Source organism: Phyllobates terribilis, unplaced genomic scaffold, assembly GCF_046119375.1.
Source record: "Phyllobates terribilis strain yellow unplaced genomic scaffold, ASM4611937v1 Scaffold_5__5_contigs__length_657084704, whole genome shotgun sequence".
NCBI classification, from domain to species: domain Eukaryota; kingdom Metazoa; phylum Chordata; class Amphibia; order Anura; family Dendrobatidae; genus Phyllobates; species Phyllobates terribilis.
The window spans coordinates 291,437,073-291,454,954 of NW_027362765.1; the positions used below are offsets into that span (position 1 = coordinate 291,437,073).

The following is a 17,882-nucleotide window of genomic DNA, read 5'->3' on the forward strand; positions in this document are numbered from 1 at the left end:
TTACACACTCTTGGCATTCTCTTGATGAGCTTCAAGAGGTAGTCACCGGAAATGGTTTTCACTTCACAGGTGTGCCCTGTCAGGTTTAATAAGTGGGATTTCTTGCCTTATAAATGGGGTTGGGACCATCAGTTGTGTTGTGCAGAAGTCAGGTGGATACACAGCTTATAGTCCTACTGAATAGACTGTTAGAGAATGCCAAGAGTGTGCAAAGCAGTCATCAAAGCAAAAGGTGGCTACTTTGAAGAACCTAGAATATAAGACATATTTTCAGTTTTTTCACACTTTTTTGTTAAGTATATAATTCCACATGTGTTAATTCATAGTTTTGATGCCTTCAGTGTGAACGTACAATTTACATAGTCATGAAAATACAGAAAAAATCTTTAAATGAGAAGGTGTGTCCAAACTTTTGTTCTGTACTGTACAGTATATCTGGCACATAGAATCAAAATAAAGAACAAATCAATGGCAATAGCGCCAATCAAAATGTACACACTAGAAATACAGTACAGACCAAAAGTTTGGACACACCTTCTCATTTAAAGATTTTTCTGTATTTTCAGGACTATGAAAATTGTACATTTACACTGAAGGCATCAAAACTATGAATTAACACATGTGGAATTATATACTTAACAAAAAAGTGTGAAACAACTGAAAATATGTCTTATATTCTAGGTTCTTTAAAGTAGCCACCTTTTGCTTTGATGACTGCTTTGCACACTCTTGGCATTCTCTTGATGAGCTTCAAGAGGTAATCATCGGAAATGGTCTTCCAACAATCTTGAAGGAGTTCCCAGAGATGCTTAGCACTTGTTGGCCCTTTTGCCTTCACTCTGCGGTCCAGCTCACAACAATCCATCTCGATTGGGTTCAGGTCTGGTGACTGTGGAGGCCAGGTCATCTGGTGTAGCACCCCATCACTTTCCTTCTTGGTCAAATAGCCCTTACACAGCCTGGAGGTGTGTTTGGGGTCATTGCCCTGTTGAAAAATAAATGATGGTCCAACTAAACGCAAACCGGATGGAATAGCATGCCTCTGCAAGATGCTTTGGTAGCCATGCTGGTTCAGTATGCCTTCAATTTTGAATAAATCCCCAACAGTGTCACCAGCAAAGCACCCCCACACCATCACACCTCCTCCTCCATGCTTCACGGTGGGAACCAGGCATGTAGAGTCCATCTGTTCACCTTTTCTGCGTCACACAAAGACACGGTGGTTGGAACCAAAGATCTCAAATTTGGACTCATCAGACCAAAGCACAGATTTCCACTGGTCTAATGTCCATTCCTTGTGTTCTTTAGCCCAAACAAGTCTCTTCTGCTTGTTGCCTGTCCTTAGCAGTGGTTTCCTAGCAGCTATTTTACCATGAAGGCCTGCTACACAAAGTCTCCTCTTAACAGTTGTTGAAGAGATGTGTCTGCTGCTAGAACTCTGTGTGGCATTGACCTGGTCTCTAATCTGAGCTGCTGTTAACCTGCGATTTCTGAGGCTGATGACTCAGATAAACTTATCCTCAGAAGCAGAGGTAACTCTTGGTCTTCCTTTCCTGGGGCGGTCCTCATGTGAGCCAGTTTCTTGTAGCGCTTGATGGTTTTTGCAACTGCGCTTGGGGACACTTTCAAAGTTTGCCCAATTTTTCGCACTGACTGACCTTCATTTCTTAAAGTAATGATGGCCACTCGTTTTTCTTTCCTTAGCTGCTTTTTTCTTGCCATAATACAAATTCTAACAGTCTATTCAGTAAGACTATCAGCTGTGTATCCACCAGACTTCTGCACAACACAACTGATGGTCCCAACCCCATTTATAAGGCAAGAAATCCCACTTATTAAACCTGACAGGGCACACCTGTGAAGTGAAAACCATTTCCGGTGACTACCTCTTGAAGCTCATCAAGAGAATGCCAAGAGTGTGCAAAGCAGTCTTCAAAGCAAAAGGTGGCTACTTTGAAGAACCTAGAATATAAGACATATTTTCAGTTGTTTCACACTTTTTTGTTAAGTATATAATTCCACATGTGTTAATTCATAGTTTTGATGCCTTCAGTGTGAATGTACAATTTTCATAGTCATGAAAATACAGAAAAATCTTTAAATGAGAAGGTGTGTCCAAACTTTTGGTCTGTGCTGTATATGCTTCAAGAAAAAAACAGTATAGAAACAGATGTGAAACAATCAGCGTATAGAAGCAAAATTATTGTCACCAACTGCAGGGACACATCAGACGCACGTTCTACCAAATGATAAAGTCCGGGTTGGTTTATTGAAAGGGTTAGCTTGTGTCACTCACTTCCGCATCGGGAAGGCAGCAGTACTGAGGACATCGTGTCTGCACATAACTGAAAGGACATGTGCACTATGGGCAGTTATCGTGTGTGTGTCGTATTGAAATGAAAAGTACAGGTGGACGACACCTTATGATTGAGCACGTATCACTGCAGATCTATGCAGATGTGACATCAGTAGCAATGAATAAGTAAGCAACGCTACACCTTTTAAGGGAGTGGCGAAGGTGTGACAAGAAAAGAAATGTCATGGTGCGTGTTGCGCTCTGTTTTTTTAAGTTTAGGGGGAGGAAATTTTGTATGTGGGCTGGTGGAGTCTGTATGCCAGGGATGCTTTTTAGTTCCAGTCCTGCCCATAGGGATGCTGAAATGCAGCCATATTAAGAACATCCAAACAAGAACTTAAAGAAGTTGTCCACTACTAGGACAAGTCCTTCTCATATCCTACGTTTGGCCTCAATAAAATAAAAAAGCCTATACTCACCTCCCGTGAAGGCACCATTCCTGAGGTGTTGGCACTCACTCTCCACAGGGCTCTCTCTGATGGTGTTGTGACATGTTAGTGAGACACCCAATCTGTGCCAGCATCACTGTCGCCGCCTTTGTACAAACTGAACATGAGGAGGAAGTCAGAGATTAGCTGTAGCCTGGACTTCCTCTTCATGTTCAATTCGACAGGAGGTGGGTACAGCGACGCCAGCGCTGACTGGGCTCCGGGATCACGTTTCACAACACTGCGGGAACGGTGCCGGCAAGGGAGGTGAGTATAAGCTTTTTTTATTTTATTGGGGCCAAGTGTGGGGTATGAGAAGGGGGTTGTCCTAGTAGTGGACGACCCCTTTAAGATCCTGCTTTAAAAAGTATACGTCTTTTGACAACTGTGTGTCACTTATTTACAGTGGAGTATGGTTACATTTATAAAAGAAAAGATGGGCTCCCGCAACTTCATTTTTCTGAATTCTTTTCGCAATGAATTACAATCACAGGTTACCTCAGGTAAAAACATTTTATGCTTTGTCAGATCTCGGAAAATGTCATAAAATGTTTTTTTGTAATTGCCTGTTTTGCATGAGAGGACCTGATGTATTAAAATCATTGATTGTTGCGAAGACATTTTTGATATAGTGAGCATGACCCTTTCTCGTCCCTCTGATTTTTTTTTACAAAATATTTTCTATGGTATAAACAAATACGACTTCATACAAGAGTGAAGTTTCTGATGGCTAACAAGAGTTGATTTTTGAGTAAAACATTTTCCACATTCAGAACATGAAAACGGCTTCTCCCCTGTGTGAATTTTGAGATGCCTTACAAGATCTGATTTCTGGGAGAAAAATCTCTTACATTCCAAACATGAAAATGGCTTCTCCCCTGAGTGAGCTCTACGATGATAATCAAGTACAGATTTCTTGATAAAACATTTTCCACATTCAGAACATGAATATGGCTTGATTTCAGAGTGAATTTTTTGATGGTTAACAAGATATGATTTCTGGTTAAAACATTTTCCACATTCAGAACAGGAAAATGGTTGCTCCCCTGTGTGAGTTCTCTGATGATCCTTAAGTTTGGATTTCGTAATAAAGCATGTGCCACATTCTGAACACAAATATGGCTTTTCCCCTGTGTGAATCCTCTGATGTTCAACAAAAGAAGGTTTCTGAGCAAAACTTTTCCCACATTCAGAACATGTGTAAGGTTTCTCCCCTGTGTGAGTTCTCTGATGGTCCCTGACTCTGGCTTTACTAGAAAAACATTTTTGACATTCAGGACAAGAAAATGGCTTCTCCCCAGTGTGAGTTCTTTGATGTTGAACAAGATGAGGTTTTTGGGTAAAACATTTCCCACATTCAGAACAAGCAAACGGTTTCTCTCCTGTGTGAGTTATTTTATGTGTTAAAAGAAAAGATTTCTGATTAAAAGATTTCCCACATTCCAAACACGTAAATGGCTTCTGGCCTGTGTGAATCATTTTATGTTGCGTGAGACCCGATTTCCGTGTGAAACATTTTCCACATTCTGAACACAAGTATGGCTTCTTCCCTGTGTGAATTTTTCTATGTTGGAAAAGATTTGCATTTTTTGTAAACTGTTTTCCACATTCACCACATTGAAATATTTTTCCCTCGGTCTGACCTGTAACAATCTGTGACTGGTTAGGAGAATGTTCTTCAAGATTAGAGAATAGCTCGGCATTGTGAAGTTCCATATGTGCATTATGGGTGAGATTTTCTACTGACGAATGTTGCATGGGATCTTTCATTTCTTCTATATAACTTGGAGTTACACAGCCGTTTTCTTCCACGTTCTTACTAGGATTTTCTGCCAGATAAATAGATTTGATTATATTTTTAGTTTTTACAAACCACAAAATAGACTTATTTCATAATACTTATAATATTTTAAAATTAATGTGTGAAAAAGACATGAATTTACATGATAGTCACTTATTTACAGGTATGTGTACTAATTATTTTATCTGAACCTTCATCTTACCCTTGTCAGCACATTTGATCCATCCATACTGAATATTCCAAAAATATAACAGATTCCCTGAGTAAGGGGATCTCTTCTCACAACCCTGGTCCATGGTTCAGGTCAGTGCTCTCTGGCTGTGAACAGGAGTTGGCAAATTTCCTTACCGTCCGGGATCCCAGTCTCGGCTTATGATTAGCTGGGCTGGCTAGATATCAGCTGTACACTGGATTCTGCGTAGATAATATCATGACAGGCCAGTGAATCAAATGCCAAGCTGGCGAAGCATGAAGCTCAGGAAGTTTGCGCAGTTCATTTTAAGAGATAATATGCAGTGTCACAGAATACACTTTGTTTGATTCTATTTACAGTGCCGGTCAAAAGTTTGAACACAGCTGTTCTTGCAATAATTTTCCTTAAAAAGAAGTTGTCCATTACTTGGACAACCCCTTCTCATACCCCACGCTTGACCCCGATAAAAAAAAAAAAAAAACTTATACTCACCCTCCCGTGCCGACGCCGTTCCAGGATTGTCGGCCACTCGCGTTCCCGGGGCTCTCGTGCGGTTGTTATGACACGTGAACCTGGCGCCCAATCAGCGCCACTGTCCCTGCGTCCATACGGATTGAACATGAAGAGGAAGTGAAAGAGCAGCCACAGCCCTGACTTTCTCTTCATGTTCAATTTGTACAAAGGCAGAGACAGTGGCTCCAGCACTGATTGGGCGCCAGGCTCACGTAACAAAAGCACCAGAGCCCCAGGAACGCGAGTGCCGCCACCACTGGAATGGCGCCGACACAGGAGGGTAGTATAAGCTTTTTTATTTTATCGGCGCCAAACATTTAGATCAAGAAGGGGTTGTCCTAGTAATGGTCAACCCATTATAGATTCAAACTGAAGGCAGAATAACCACAAAGACACACATATGGAAACAAGAAGTAAAGAAATAAGTGTGAAACAAACCAGAATGTGTGTTAAACTTCAGATTCCTCAAAGTACCCCCCTTTTACTCTGATGACAGCCTTACAAACCCTTGGCATTCTGTCCAACAGCTTCATAAGGTAATCACCTGGAATGACTAAAGGAGCTGAAACCACTTTTCTTTTGGATTTTCTTAGTTTGTTCAGAATGGAGTTCGGTGCTCCTGCACTTCATGAGCCCTATGGGGTGAGCTGGCTGCAACTTTCCTTTTTACTATTTATTCACCTGGAATGGCTATCCAAATATTTTAAGTTGTTACCAGAGGTACTGAGCACATGTTGGCTGCTTCATCTTCACACTGCAGAGCAACTCATCCCAAACTATCTCAAGTGGGATGAGGTCAGGTGATTGTGGAGGCCATAGTGTCTGACTGATCCTAGTAAACATATAGTTCACTGGGAGCCTTTAAGTCCAGCTCCAAACCACAAAATATCAATCATTCACGGACAATGATTATTCAATTGAGAAATATTTTTCTCTTTAACTATATTTCAAAACCGTACAGTGGCATGTAAAAGTTTGTGCACCCTTGGTCAAAATGAATGTTATTGTGAACAGTTAAGCAAGTTAAAGATGAAATGATCTCTAAAATACCTAGAGTTAAAGATGACACATTTACTTTGCATTTTAGACAAAAAAAGTCATTTTTTATATTTAAAAAATTGCAAAAAGGAAAAATGGGCCGATGCTAAAGTTTGAGCACCATAGGAGATTTGTGTGCTCGGATAACTGTGACCAAGGTTTCAGACCTTAATTAGCCTGTTAGGGTTATGGCTTGTTCACTATTATCATTAGAAAAGGCCAGGTGATGCAAATTTCCCAGCTTTATAAAAACCCAGCCCCCTCTAAACTTGTGCCAAAAAAAGGAGCCATGGGTTCTTCTAAGCAGCGGCCTAGCACTCTGAAAATGAAAATGGTGGAGGCCCACAAAGCAAGAGAAGGCTATAAGAAGATAGCAAAGAGTTTTCAAGTTGCCTTTTCCTCAGTTCGAAATGTAATTAAAATAATGTAATTAATAGGCAATATACTCCTTACACCAAATGTAATTAAGAAATGGCAGTTAACAGGAACAGCGGAGGTCAAGATAAAGTGTAGAAGACCAAGCAAAATTTCAGTGAGAGCTGCTCGTAGGATTGCTAGAGAGGTAAATCAGAACCCCCGCTTGACTGCAAAAGACCTTCATAAAGATGTATCAGACTCTGGAGTTGTGGTACATTGTTCTACTGTTCAGAGACATCTGCACAAATATGGCCTCCATGGAAGAGTCATCAGAAGAAAACCTGTCCTGCGTCCTCACCATAAAATTCACCATCAGAAGTATGCAAAAGAACATCTAAACAAGCCTGATGCATTATGGAAACAAGTCCTGTGGACTGATGAGGTTAAAATAGAACTCTTTGGCCACAATGATACAAGGTATGTGTGGAGAAAAAAAGGGCACAGAATTTCAAGAAAAGAAAATCTCGCCAACCATTAAGCATGGGTTTAGATCAATCATGCTTTGGGGTTTTGTTGCAACCTTTGGCATGGAGAACATTTCATGGGTAGAGGGAAGAATGGATTCAATGAAATTTCGACAAATTCTTGATGCAAACATAAACACCATCTGTGAAAAAGCTGAAGTTGAAAAGAGAATGGCTTCTACAAATGGATAATGATCCTAAACACACGTCAAAATCCACAATAGACTACCTTAAAAGGCGCAAATTGAAGGTTTTACAATGGCCCTCATAGTCTCCTCATCTGAACATCATTGAAAATCTGTGGCTATACCTCAAAATAGCAGTACATGCAAGACGACCCAGGAATCTTACAGAACTGGAAGACTTTTCCAAGGAAGAATGGATGAAAATCCCTCAAACAAGAATTGAAAAACTCTTGTCTGGCTACAAAAAGCAATTACAAGCTGTGATACTTGCAAAAGGGAGTGCTACTAGGTAATAACGATAACACCTACACAGAACTACTAAGAGTCATAGGAGGTCAAAAAACATGTTTAAACAAAACATAATTTTATTAATTAACAGACAAAACGTTGAAAAAGACATATAATAAAGCCCTGCCTCGTGGCATGAGCTCAAGAAAGGGGAAAAGTTCCCACACAGTAATACAGAGGTATCAGTAAGGCTCACAGAAAGGCTCATTGGAAGGCTCACAGATAATACATTAATGTAACATAATAATAAAAAAGAAAAAAAGGAAAAACAGAGGACAAATGTATAATGCCCATAGTAACCTCAGAGATCATGGTCTTCCCTGTTAAAGGCATATCGGTATGAATACAAAGCTAAGTTGTACAGGGTAATTTGACCAGCCCTGTGGTTCACAGAGTTATACATGGCCACATGTAGCACCATGCTGCCAATAAAATTCCTCTCCTCCAGTTCAATAAGTAAGTCTAAATGTGAGAAAGTCAAATTGAATTAGCCCATAGTAAATGTAATATAGTGCATACCTAACTTCCACGCCAAAGATCTTGTCCTGTCCAAACGCACGTTTCGGTGCCAACAGGCACCTTTCTCAAGGGAAGTGAGGTAGCCTCTGAAGTTGAAAGCTGAAGTTGAAAACAGGATGGCTTCTACAAATGGATAATGATCCTAAACACATGTCAAAATCCACAATAGACTACTTCAAAAGGCGCAAACTGAAGGTTTTACAATGGCCCTCACAGTCTCCTGATCTGAACATCATTGAAAATCTGTGGCTATACCTCAAAATAGCAGTGCATGCAAGAAGACCCAGGAATCTTACAGAACTGGAAGACTTTTCCAAGGAAGAATGGATGAAAATCCCTCAAACAAGAATTGAAAAACTCTTGTCTGGCTACAAAAAGCAATTACAAGCTGTGATACTTGCAAAAGGGAGTGCTACTAGGTACTAACCATGCAGGGTGCTCAAACTCTTGCATTGGCCCATTTTCCTTTTTGTCCTTTTTGTACTTTTTACAATGTTGAAGAAGAAAATGTTTATATATACATTATATATATATATATATATATATATATATTTTTTTTTTTTTTTGCCTAAAATACAAAGGAAATGTGTCATCTTTAACTTTAGGACTTTTAGAGATAATTTAATCTTCAACTTGCTTAACTGTTCACAATAGCAGTAATTTTCACCAGAGGTGGCTAAACTTTTACATGCCACTGTATTACTAATTCTCTTTATTGCAAAAAAACCCAAAAACAAATACATTTCCAAATACTCACCGCAACATGCCCAATTAGGTAAAAGTCCATACAAAACATACAGTGTGGAAAAGACATGAAAAAGCACATATGGATGTTTCAAGAGGCATACCCTTACTTCAAGCATGCATTATGTGGCTCACACAATAGCTCTATAGTCTTCAATTTAAAACTGCATCCCTTAATTAAAACACAAACATCCACACATATTCTGTATTTTACCATTAGTGAAGTCTCATTCAAACACCTAAATTAGTTTAAATGGACATACCTAAAAAATATATGATTTTATAAATATATATATTGTAAGGCGGCGGTGTTCACACCGTGCAGTAACTGAGGCAGTGACCCAAGCAAGTCCAACAAAAACAGCTTTTATTCAGCAACTCACGGGTAAAACAGAAAGTACTCCGGTTCGCAGCCAGGTTCACATCAGTCCGTGCCGGGCCATTCAGAGCCTGACGGGTGCAGAGCCTTCCCAGGCGTGGGTTCAGCCACCCTCAATCCTGCTGAGCTCCCCTGCTGTGCTCCTAGCAGGTTCCAACATAGAACAACACTAATCCTTAGTGCAGGGATTTTAAAGGACCTGTGGCAAGAGCCACTGGAAAACCCGGGTTGGAGGGAGGAGGCCGCCCCACTGCCTCCTGTGACCTCCTCCAAGAAATGAAGGCCCTGCTGGGTTTTACTTAATCTGCCTTAGCCAGGTAGTCTGACCAGGTCAATGCTCACCTTCATTCCTGCATTGCAGCTGTGTCTATGACTGCAATGCACTCCATTGATTTTAATAGGTCTCTGTACACATTCTGGGGGAGATATAACGTCCCTCGTATACGATCCCGGTCACTGCCTGACATTATATATATATATATTTTTTTTTCTTATTATTATTTTACTATTCTGGTGTGAATTTACTTCAGCTTCATACATACAAAATGGTACATTGTTCAAATGCAATTTGTGCAATGTCCCATATGTTTTGTATGCACTTTTACCTATTTGGGCATGTTGCGGTGAATCTCAGTTTTGTGAAAAAGCAGTAGTAGAACAAAAGAAAAGAATTAAATCAAGAAGAAACATAACTGCACGCCCAACTGGGCAACCAAGGGTGGAAGCTGTGTCCCCCAATGAAGACTACGAAAAACCAAGGGAGGCAGCTGTGTCGCCCAATGAAGACTACGAGAAACAGATTTTACGGTGAGTACCAAAAATCTAATTTTCTCTTTCATCTCATTGGGGGACACAGAACCATAGGATGTCCTAAATCTGTCCCTAGGATGGGAAAGAATTAAATATCATTCTGTTACCACCAAGTCTTCCGCCGTAACTACGCGGAAGTCTTGGCTACTGCTGTCTGCAGTATCTTTCTACCAAGGCTTGCATCTGCAGATGCAAAAGTGTGGACCCTGTAAAACGTATGAACCGATGCTCAAGTAGCTGGTTTACAGAGCTGCAAAGCTGATGCTGACTAACCGCCCAGGAAGCTCCCACTACTCGTGCAGAGTGTGCCGTAATCCTAAATGGGGCCACCGTGGCCTTAGCTCTATAGGCCTGGATAATAGCAGTCTTGATCCAGCAGGCAATGGTTGTTTTAGAAGCGGCCTGACCCCTACGAGGGCCCTCTGGTATAATAAACAAATCTGCCTGAACAGCTCCGGGTGAAGAGCCCACTCTCCTGCGGGTAGCTGCTGGTGATTTAAAAAGTCTGTCTCTCAGTCATCTACACCTGGTATATGAACTGCCAAAATTAGAGGAACCTTGTCCTCGGCCCGCTCCAAAATCCCTACGACCTCTGTCATGGCAGATGGGCTTAGTGTGCCCCCATGACGATTGATATAGGCCCCAGCAGTAGCACTGTCTGATTTAACCCTGATCGGCAACCCTCGAACTAAGTGCTGCAAATGTAAAAGAGCCAGACGGAAAGCTCTGAACTCCAGCACGTTGATTGGGAGAAGTCTCTTCTGACTGCTCCAGATTCCTTGGACCGTCAAGTGACAGAAGATTGCTCCCTAGCCAGAAAGGCGGGCATCTGTGGTGAGAACCTTCCACTGAATGGGATGAAAAGAGCGACCCTGAGTTAACAGCGGTGACGTTAACCACCACTTGAGAGACTTGCGACAGTGAAAGGGGAGACGAATAGGCTGATCCAGAGACTGTATTTACCTGTCCCAAGGGGCTAGAAGCGTGTTCTGTAGAGGTCTTGACCGAAATTGAGCAAACGGCACTGCCTGGAATGTCGCCACCATCTTTCCTAGGACCTTCATGCAAAATCAAAGGGAATGCCTGCCTGGATGTTTCAAAGTTCTGATGGAAGACTGAAGAGCTAATTTCTTCTCCTCTGTAAGAAATACTGATGTCAGAACAGTATTGAACACCATTCCCAGATACTGTAGCCAGTGTGTCAGAACCAAAATAGATTTTGTCCGGTTGACAATCCAACCAAATCGCTCCAGAGTCTGTAGAACGATCTGCAGGCTCTCTAGATTCTGAGCAAAGGATGGCGCTTTGACAAGAATATCGTCCAAATGGTGGAAAACAATTATCCCCCGGACAGTAGCAATGCCATAACCGGTGCCAGGATGTTCGTGAATACCCTGTGCGCTGTGGCCAGTCCGAATGGGAGAGCCCTGAACTGATAATGAACTTGATTGACTGCAAATAGTTAAGAAATCTCTGATGGGCTGGAAAAATTGGCACGTGTAGATAAGCATCCCGAATTTCTACCGAAGAAAGAAATTCCCCGGCTTCCATGGATGCGATCACTGACCAGAGTGATTCCATCTTGAAGTGACGAAGCCGAACCCATTTGTTAAGGCACCTTTAATATAAAATAGGCTGCACTGAGCTGTCCTTTTTGGGGATGAAGAATCGGTGTGAATTAAACCCCCTGATGCGCTCAGAAATGGGCACACCTACAATCACCCCTGGGAGACCTGGGAGGGCAAGAGCAAAAGAAACGATCCTGAGGTAGAGTGGTGAACTATATTTTGATAGTTCACCACTCTACCTCAAGAGAGACAGAACAGCCAGCTGCCGCACCTGGCCCCTGCATAAGGACCATCACCCTCTCTTCCCTGGAGCCGTACACTGGCAACTACCACCCCAAGAAAAGGAATAGAGGGGGGTGAGGAGTAGGGAACAGGACGGGGGGGGGGTGAAAGGGAAGGTCCATGACAGGGTTATACCTACCTGTCCAGAAGATCCTGATTCCTTTAACTTCTGCTCCATGCACACGCACGCTATGTGGGGCGGCAGGCAAGAGCTAATTGGCTTACGGCCCTCCGCCCCAGTACCTGACTACCGACTGTGTCAATGTACATTGGTTCGGCTACACCGACGCAAGAGGATACGGACTGAACAATTACAGCCTGTACTCCCCCCGTCACTACATGGGTGTAACAGAGAGCACAATCACACTCTGTTACCCAGAGACATCCATCTGAAAAACACAAAGCAAAAATGGTTAGCGCTTAACATAAAACAGGTCTGAGACATACTTTACCTCCAAATGACACTACAAAAAACTGAGGAAGCTTGACTCTAGCATGCGAGGTATAGTCTGCTGGGGAGGAGCCAATTTTATTTAAATGTAATAATAGTGTCAGCCTCCAGGTGGCAGCAGACTATCTCATGGTTTTGTGTGCCCCAGTGAGACGAACGAAAAATATAGATTTCATATGGATCTCATGTTCAGTCCTTGTGTTACTTAATTCTCTAATTCTTGTTTGCAATCTTCATTATTGGATTCTTTGCAGAAATTCAAGCATAAAGCTATGCTTCTTGCAGTCTCCTCTGGACAATTGATGTTAAGAGGAGTCTGCTACTTGATGTCTGGGCATCATTTATGAGGATTATTTGAGGTGCTGTCAATTTGCAGTTTCTGAGGCTGGTGATTCAGATGAACTTATTCTCTGAAGCAGGGGTCATTCATGTTCTTTCTTTCCTGGTGCAGTTCTCATCAGAGCCAGATTCATCATAACAATTGATGGTGTTCATGACTGAACTTGAGGATACCTCAAGGTTTCAGCAATTTTCCAGACTGATTGAACAATATGTCCCAAAGCAATGATGGCCTGTCATTTCTCTTTACTTAGTTGAGTGGTTCTTTCCATATTCTGGCTTAGCACAGCCGTGGAATAAAGCCCAGCACTGTGTTTGCTGGGCCCTGTTTGTAAAACACTTTCTGAATACTACCTGATGAAGCTGCTTCAGAGAATGCCAAAGGTGTGTAAATCTGTCATAAGAATAAAAGTGGTGTACTTCGAGGAATTTAAGGTTTAATACACATACTGGCTTGTTTCACACGTGTTTCTTCACTCGTCTTCATATGTGTTCCTTAAGGGTTTTGCTGCCTTTTTTGTCTGAATCCACAATGTGCCCACTATAATAAGAACAAGGAACATCAGTGCATGAACAGGTGTGTTTAAACTTTTGACTGGTACTGCATATGACAAATGTCACTGTACTCCGATAGCCTGTACAATCACAAGATCTTTATCATGTAGAGCATATTTGGGATGTAGTAGAATAGGAGATATGCATCTGATACAAAAGCAGCAAATTAGTGACATTAAAGTGAGTCTGTCACCCCCAAAACACAATTTAACCACTTCTAGACTGCCCATAGAGTTTAAATGTCTAAAATGTCAATGCAGTCTAAGCAGCTTTCACAAGATTGTAAAGTTGTGGGGAACTGAAGCGGACTGCCATACCCTGCCACTCTTCCCAGAGAGAAGATAAACCATGTTTATTTTCTCGATCTGTATACACAGCACTGAACTAACACTTGTGTAAACAGATTAGTAAGCACTGACCTTGCTTCCTCCTCTGGACCCAATGAACATGTGATCACTGGGTGTAGGTCAGAGAACAGGAGCTGCTGGCTCCTAAGAAACTCAGACAGCTCTGCTATGCAAACTGCAGGTTGAAATTCCCTTGTACCTGGCGCTAATATACCAGCCGTAGTTACTAGGGAAATAAAGCATATAAAAAATGTATTGATATGTATAAAATAAAATGAAAAAAAAAATAAAATAAAATAAAAATAGCAAAAATAAAATAGAAAAAAAACAAACAAAAGCCAGTCTAAATCTAGTTCCGCCATACAAAAATATGTTCAATAAATAAAATTTTTTACAGAAATGGGAACGCAATTTAAAATGTTTCTAGCGGTCCGTTGTGGTAAAAAAAAATTACTAAAAACATTTTTTGCATTATGTATTATGCAAACTAAGGAGCTCAGAGCACTCTTGCTATGGCCAAATTCCCAATGCACAGTCCTAACTATTCCCCCTTTGCTGACTGATGCTGCTTGCTTGCCCAGAGCGAGCCCAGCCGGAAATAAAAACTCAGTTGTACGCATATACACTGACACTGCAGAAGCCGAGCAGTCGCACACACATCCTTCTCTCGTCTGCTGCTGCCACTCACCACTGTGGATCAGTGTAGCGAGCGGACACAGCAGACAGGAGAGAGGGATGTCTGTGCCTCCTGCACTGACACTGTGTGTACTTTACTCATGCAGTCAATTTGTGTGTGCACTAACGACTTTTCAGTCCATAGTAGTCGATAATATATAGAACTCTGAAAGTGTAGGTAGGTGTCCGAGTAGGGTCCCATTCCGTAACAGTATGTAGATGAAAACTCAGCACTCAGATGCAAGGAACAGAAGATATTGGGGCAGCACGGTGGCTCAGTGGTTAGCACTGCAGCGTTGCAGCACTGGGGTCCTGGGTACAAATCCCACCCAGGACAACATCTGCAAGGAGTTTGTATGTTCTCCCCATGTTTGTGTGGGTTTCCTCCGGGTTCTCCGGTTTCCTCCCACACTCCAAAGATATACTGATAGGGAATGTAGATTGTGAGCACCAATGGGAACAGCCATGATTATGTCTGTAAAGAGCTGTGGAATTAATGGCGCTATACAAATCAGCAAAAGAGGAGGAGGCAGAAGGGGGAACTGAGAGTGTGGCCACAGCAAGGAAGCATCCAGCATCCTTATTTACATAATATATTCATATAATTTCTGGATAATCATAGCTGAGAAAACTAAACAACAGTCATGATTTTTATAGGAGTTAAATCCCGTATATGACCATTTGATTAGTTCAAGTTCAGTTTTAGGTGTCACAAATTCCCTTTAATATGTCATAATGGAGTAAACCCTCAAAAGGTTCCATAAAAATCATACGGCCCCATGGCAAAAGCTGAAATTGCCACCCTCCACCCAGTAGGGTCATAGTGCATAGAAGTTGTCCAGAAATGTCAGCGGGCTCAGTTGCTTATTGGCAGGGCCCAGAAGTCAGGACCAAGTTGGAAGAAGTGGCCGGATGCTGGTTAGGGTGATGGGGCAGTTCAGCATCTCTGTGGTATGTCTCCATTGAGGGTACACAACTGCCTATACAGTAACAGAAAAAAGTATTCCAGTTCAGCATATGGCAAAAGGACAGATAAATGGGCTCTAGCATCTAACACATTCAGAGATTTTATACAGCCATAGTACACACACACAGCTGTATTACAGCCATAGAACACACATGGATCTCTGCTACAACCATAGTACACACATAGGACTGCTACATCCACAGTACACACACAGCTCTGCTACAACCATAGTATACAAATAGCTCTGCTACATCCTGTGTACATACACACAGCTCTAATATAACTATAGTATACAAATACACACACAGCTCAATTACAAGCATAGTACACACACAAACACACACACAGCTCTGCTACAACCATAATACACACAATTATGTCTGCTGCAGGTGTCCCAAGTGCAGACATACCACAGAAAAATAAACACTTGAAAAGCACAACCCAGAGCCAGTATCTTCTACACGAGACTGATCACATGGACTTGACACCCTCCGGATCTTTAGCATGACCACGCACACGGAGTGCGGCATCAACTGTTCAGCCACACTGTTTTCCAGCTACAGTAAAATCAGTGGCGGACATATGTGCTGACAGTGCAGGGGCAAACAAAATACATTTCTCTGCAGTGTGCACACTTCTTGGCAATATCTATGCGATTTTTGTTAATGATACAGGTTACAACTATCTATGTAGTCTGATATGGGACAAGGCCGTTGGAAACCGGACTTCCCCAAGTCACGGGCCCCATAGCAGATGTGTGACCTACTGCTATTGGAAGTACGCCACTGCCAGGATCACACATAAGTGTTACATAGCATCAAAAACTGTATTAACCCCTTTCATCACCCCTGATTCAGTGCGGGCTCCGGCACTGAGCCCGCACTGAACCAGGCACAGCACATGTCAGATGATTTATACAGCTGATATGTGCCCGCAACAGCTGCGGGTGGAATCGCGATCCACCCGCAGCTGTTAACCTGTTAAATGCCGCTGTCAATCTCTGACAGCGGCATTTAACATCGCTGCACCAGAAGCGCGGCATTAGCCCCATCCATTGGTGACCCCATCACATGATAACGGGTCACCGATGGGTTGGCATGACAACCCGGGGTCTGCAGCAGACCCATGTGGTTATCATGTCCAGATTGCTATGAGCGCCGCCCAGTGTTTGGCGCTCATAGCAAGTGAGCACTTCTGCTGCATACAGGCCGATCAGGCAAGTGCTGCTTCTAGTCTCCCATGGAGACTATTGAAGTAAGCAAAAAGTGTAAAAAAATGTTTTTAAAAATATTAAAAAAATAAAAAATAAAATCTAAAAAAGTTTAAAATCACCCCCTTTTCGCCCCATTCAAAATAAAATAATAACAAAAAAAAACCACATACACATATTTGGTATCACAGAGTTCAGAATCGACAGATCTAGCAATATAAAAAAAGAATTAATACGATCGGTAAAAGGCGTAACGATAAAAAATTCTAAACGCCAGAATTACGTTTTTTTGGTCGTCGCATCATTGCAATAAAATGCAACAACGGGCGATCAAAACATCGGATCTACCCCAAAATGGTATCAATAAAAAAGTCCGCTTGACGCGCAAAAGATAAACCATCACCCGGCCCCAGATCAGTTTTAGCATTCAGTGAACGTGGTAAAAAAAAAAAAAAAAACAACTGTGGAATTGCATTTTTTTGCAATTTCACCGCACTTGGAATTTTTTCCCGTTTTCCAGTACAGGATGTGGTAAAACCAGTGATGTCATTGAAAAGTACAACTTGTCCAGCAAAAAATAAGCCCTCACATGGCCATATTGACCAAGAAATAAAAACGCTATGGCTCTGGGAAGAAGGGGAGCAAAAAATGAAAACGCAAAAACAGAAAATCCCAAGGTTATTAAGGGGTTAAAATGCAATGAAAGGATCAGTTCAGCTGACGGTGATTATAACTGTCAGCTAATACATGTCTCACACCGTTAATGCCCCCTTTCATTTAATATAAGTCCTGGAGGCAGGTTTTCATGCAGATCAGTGTCCAGCCCATAGCCTGGAAAAGCTCATTTACATATAAGAAAAACATGGATTTCTCTGGAAAAGACATAGGATTGCAGATATCAAGGTATAATTTTATTCAACTTCCTATGACCTACATTCCCATACAGATGGCTTAGGAGGGTTCATCCTAGTGATAGATTCTTTTTTTAACAAATGTGTGACATGGCATATGGCGTTTCTGCTCAATGATGGAGTTTGAAGTTAGAGTCTGAAGTTCTATGACACTATATACACTTTTTAAGGATGAGTAAATAAGGTAATGGGTGAAAATCCAGTTCCCTAATAGAATATTAAATATTGCGAGATAAAAAGTTATTGTAATAAAAGTTACTTACCTATGTCAATATCTAATGGCATTTCCTCCTCCTTACACTGCGGATGAGTCTTCATATTAGTGACCTCGTCTTCTTCGATAACTTCAGCCTTGATATCAAGCAGATGTTCACTCTGAAGAGACAATGAGGAAATATACATAGAAAATATAAGTTTGGTCTATCAATGGAAGGTTATTATA

The 17,882-nt window shown here is 41.7% G+C and overlaps 1 protein-coding gene across 2 annotated transcripts in view; it reads right to left on the reverse strand.

Moving 5' to 3' along the window:
• Window positions 1–2,075: 2,075 nt before the first annotated feature.
• LOC141272995 (uncharacterized) overlaps window positions 2,076–17,882 on the reverse strand; it is a 31,854-nt gene continuing 16,047 nt past the window's right edge. For both annotated transcript variants that reach the window (XM_073684265.1, XM_073684266.1), the window contains 2 exons: window positions 17,704–17,815; window positions 2,076–4,613 (listed from right to left, as the gene is read on the reverse strand). In XM_073684265.1, coding sequence (XP_073540366.1) covers window positions 3,466–4,613; window positions 17,704–17,815 — 1,260 coding nt within the window. In that variant the 3' untranslated portion in view covers window positions 2,076–3,465. The remainder of the gene's footprint in view (window positions 4,614–17,703; window positions 17,816–17,882) is intronic.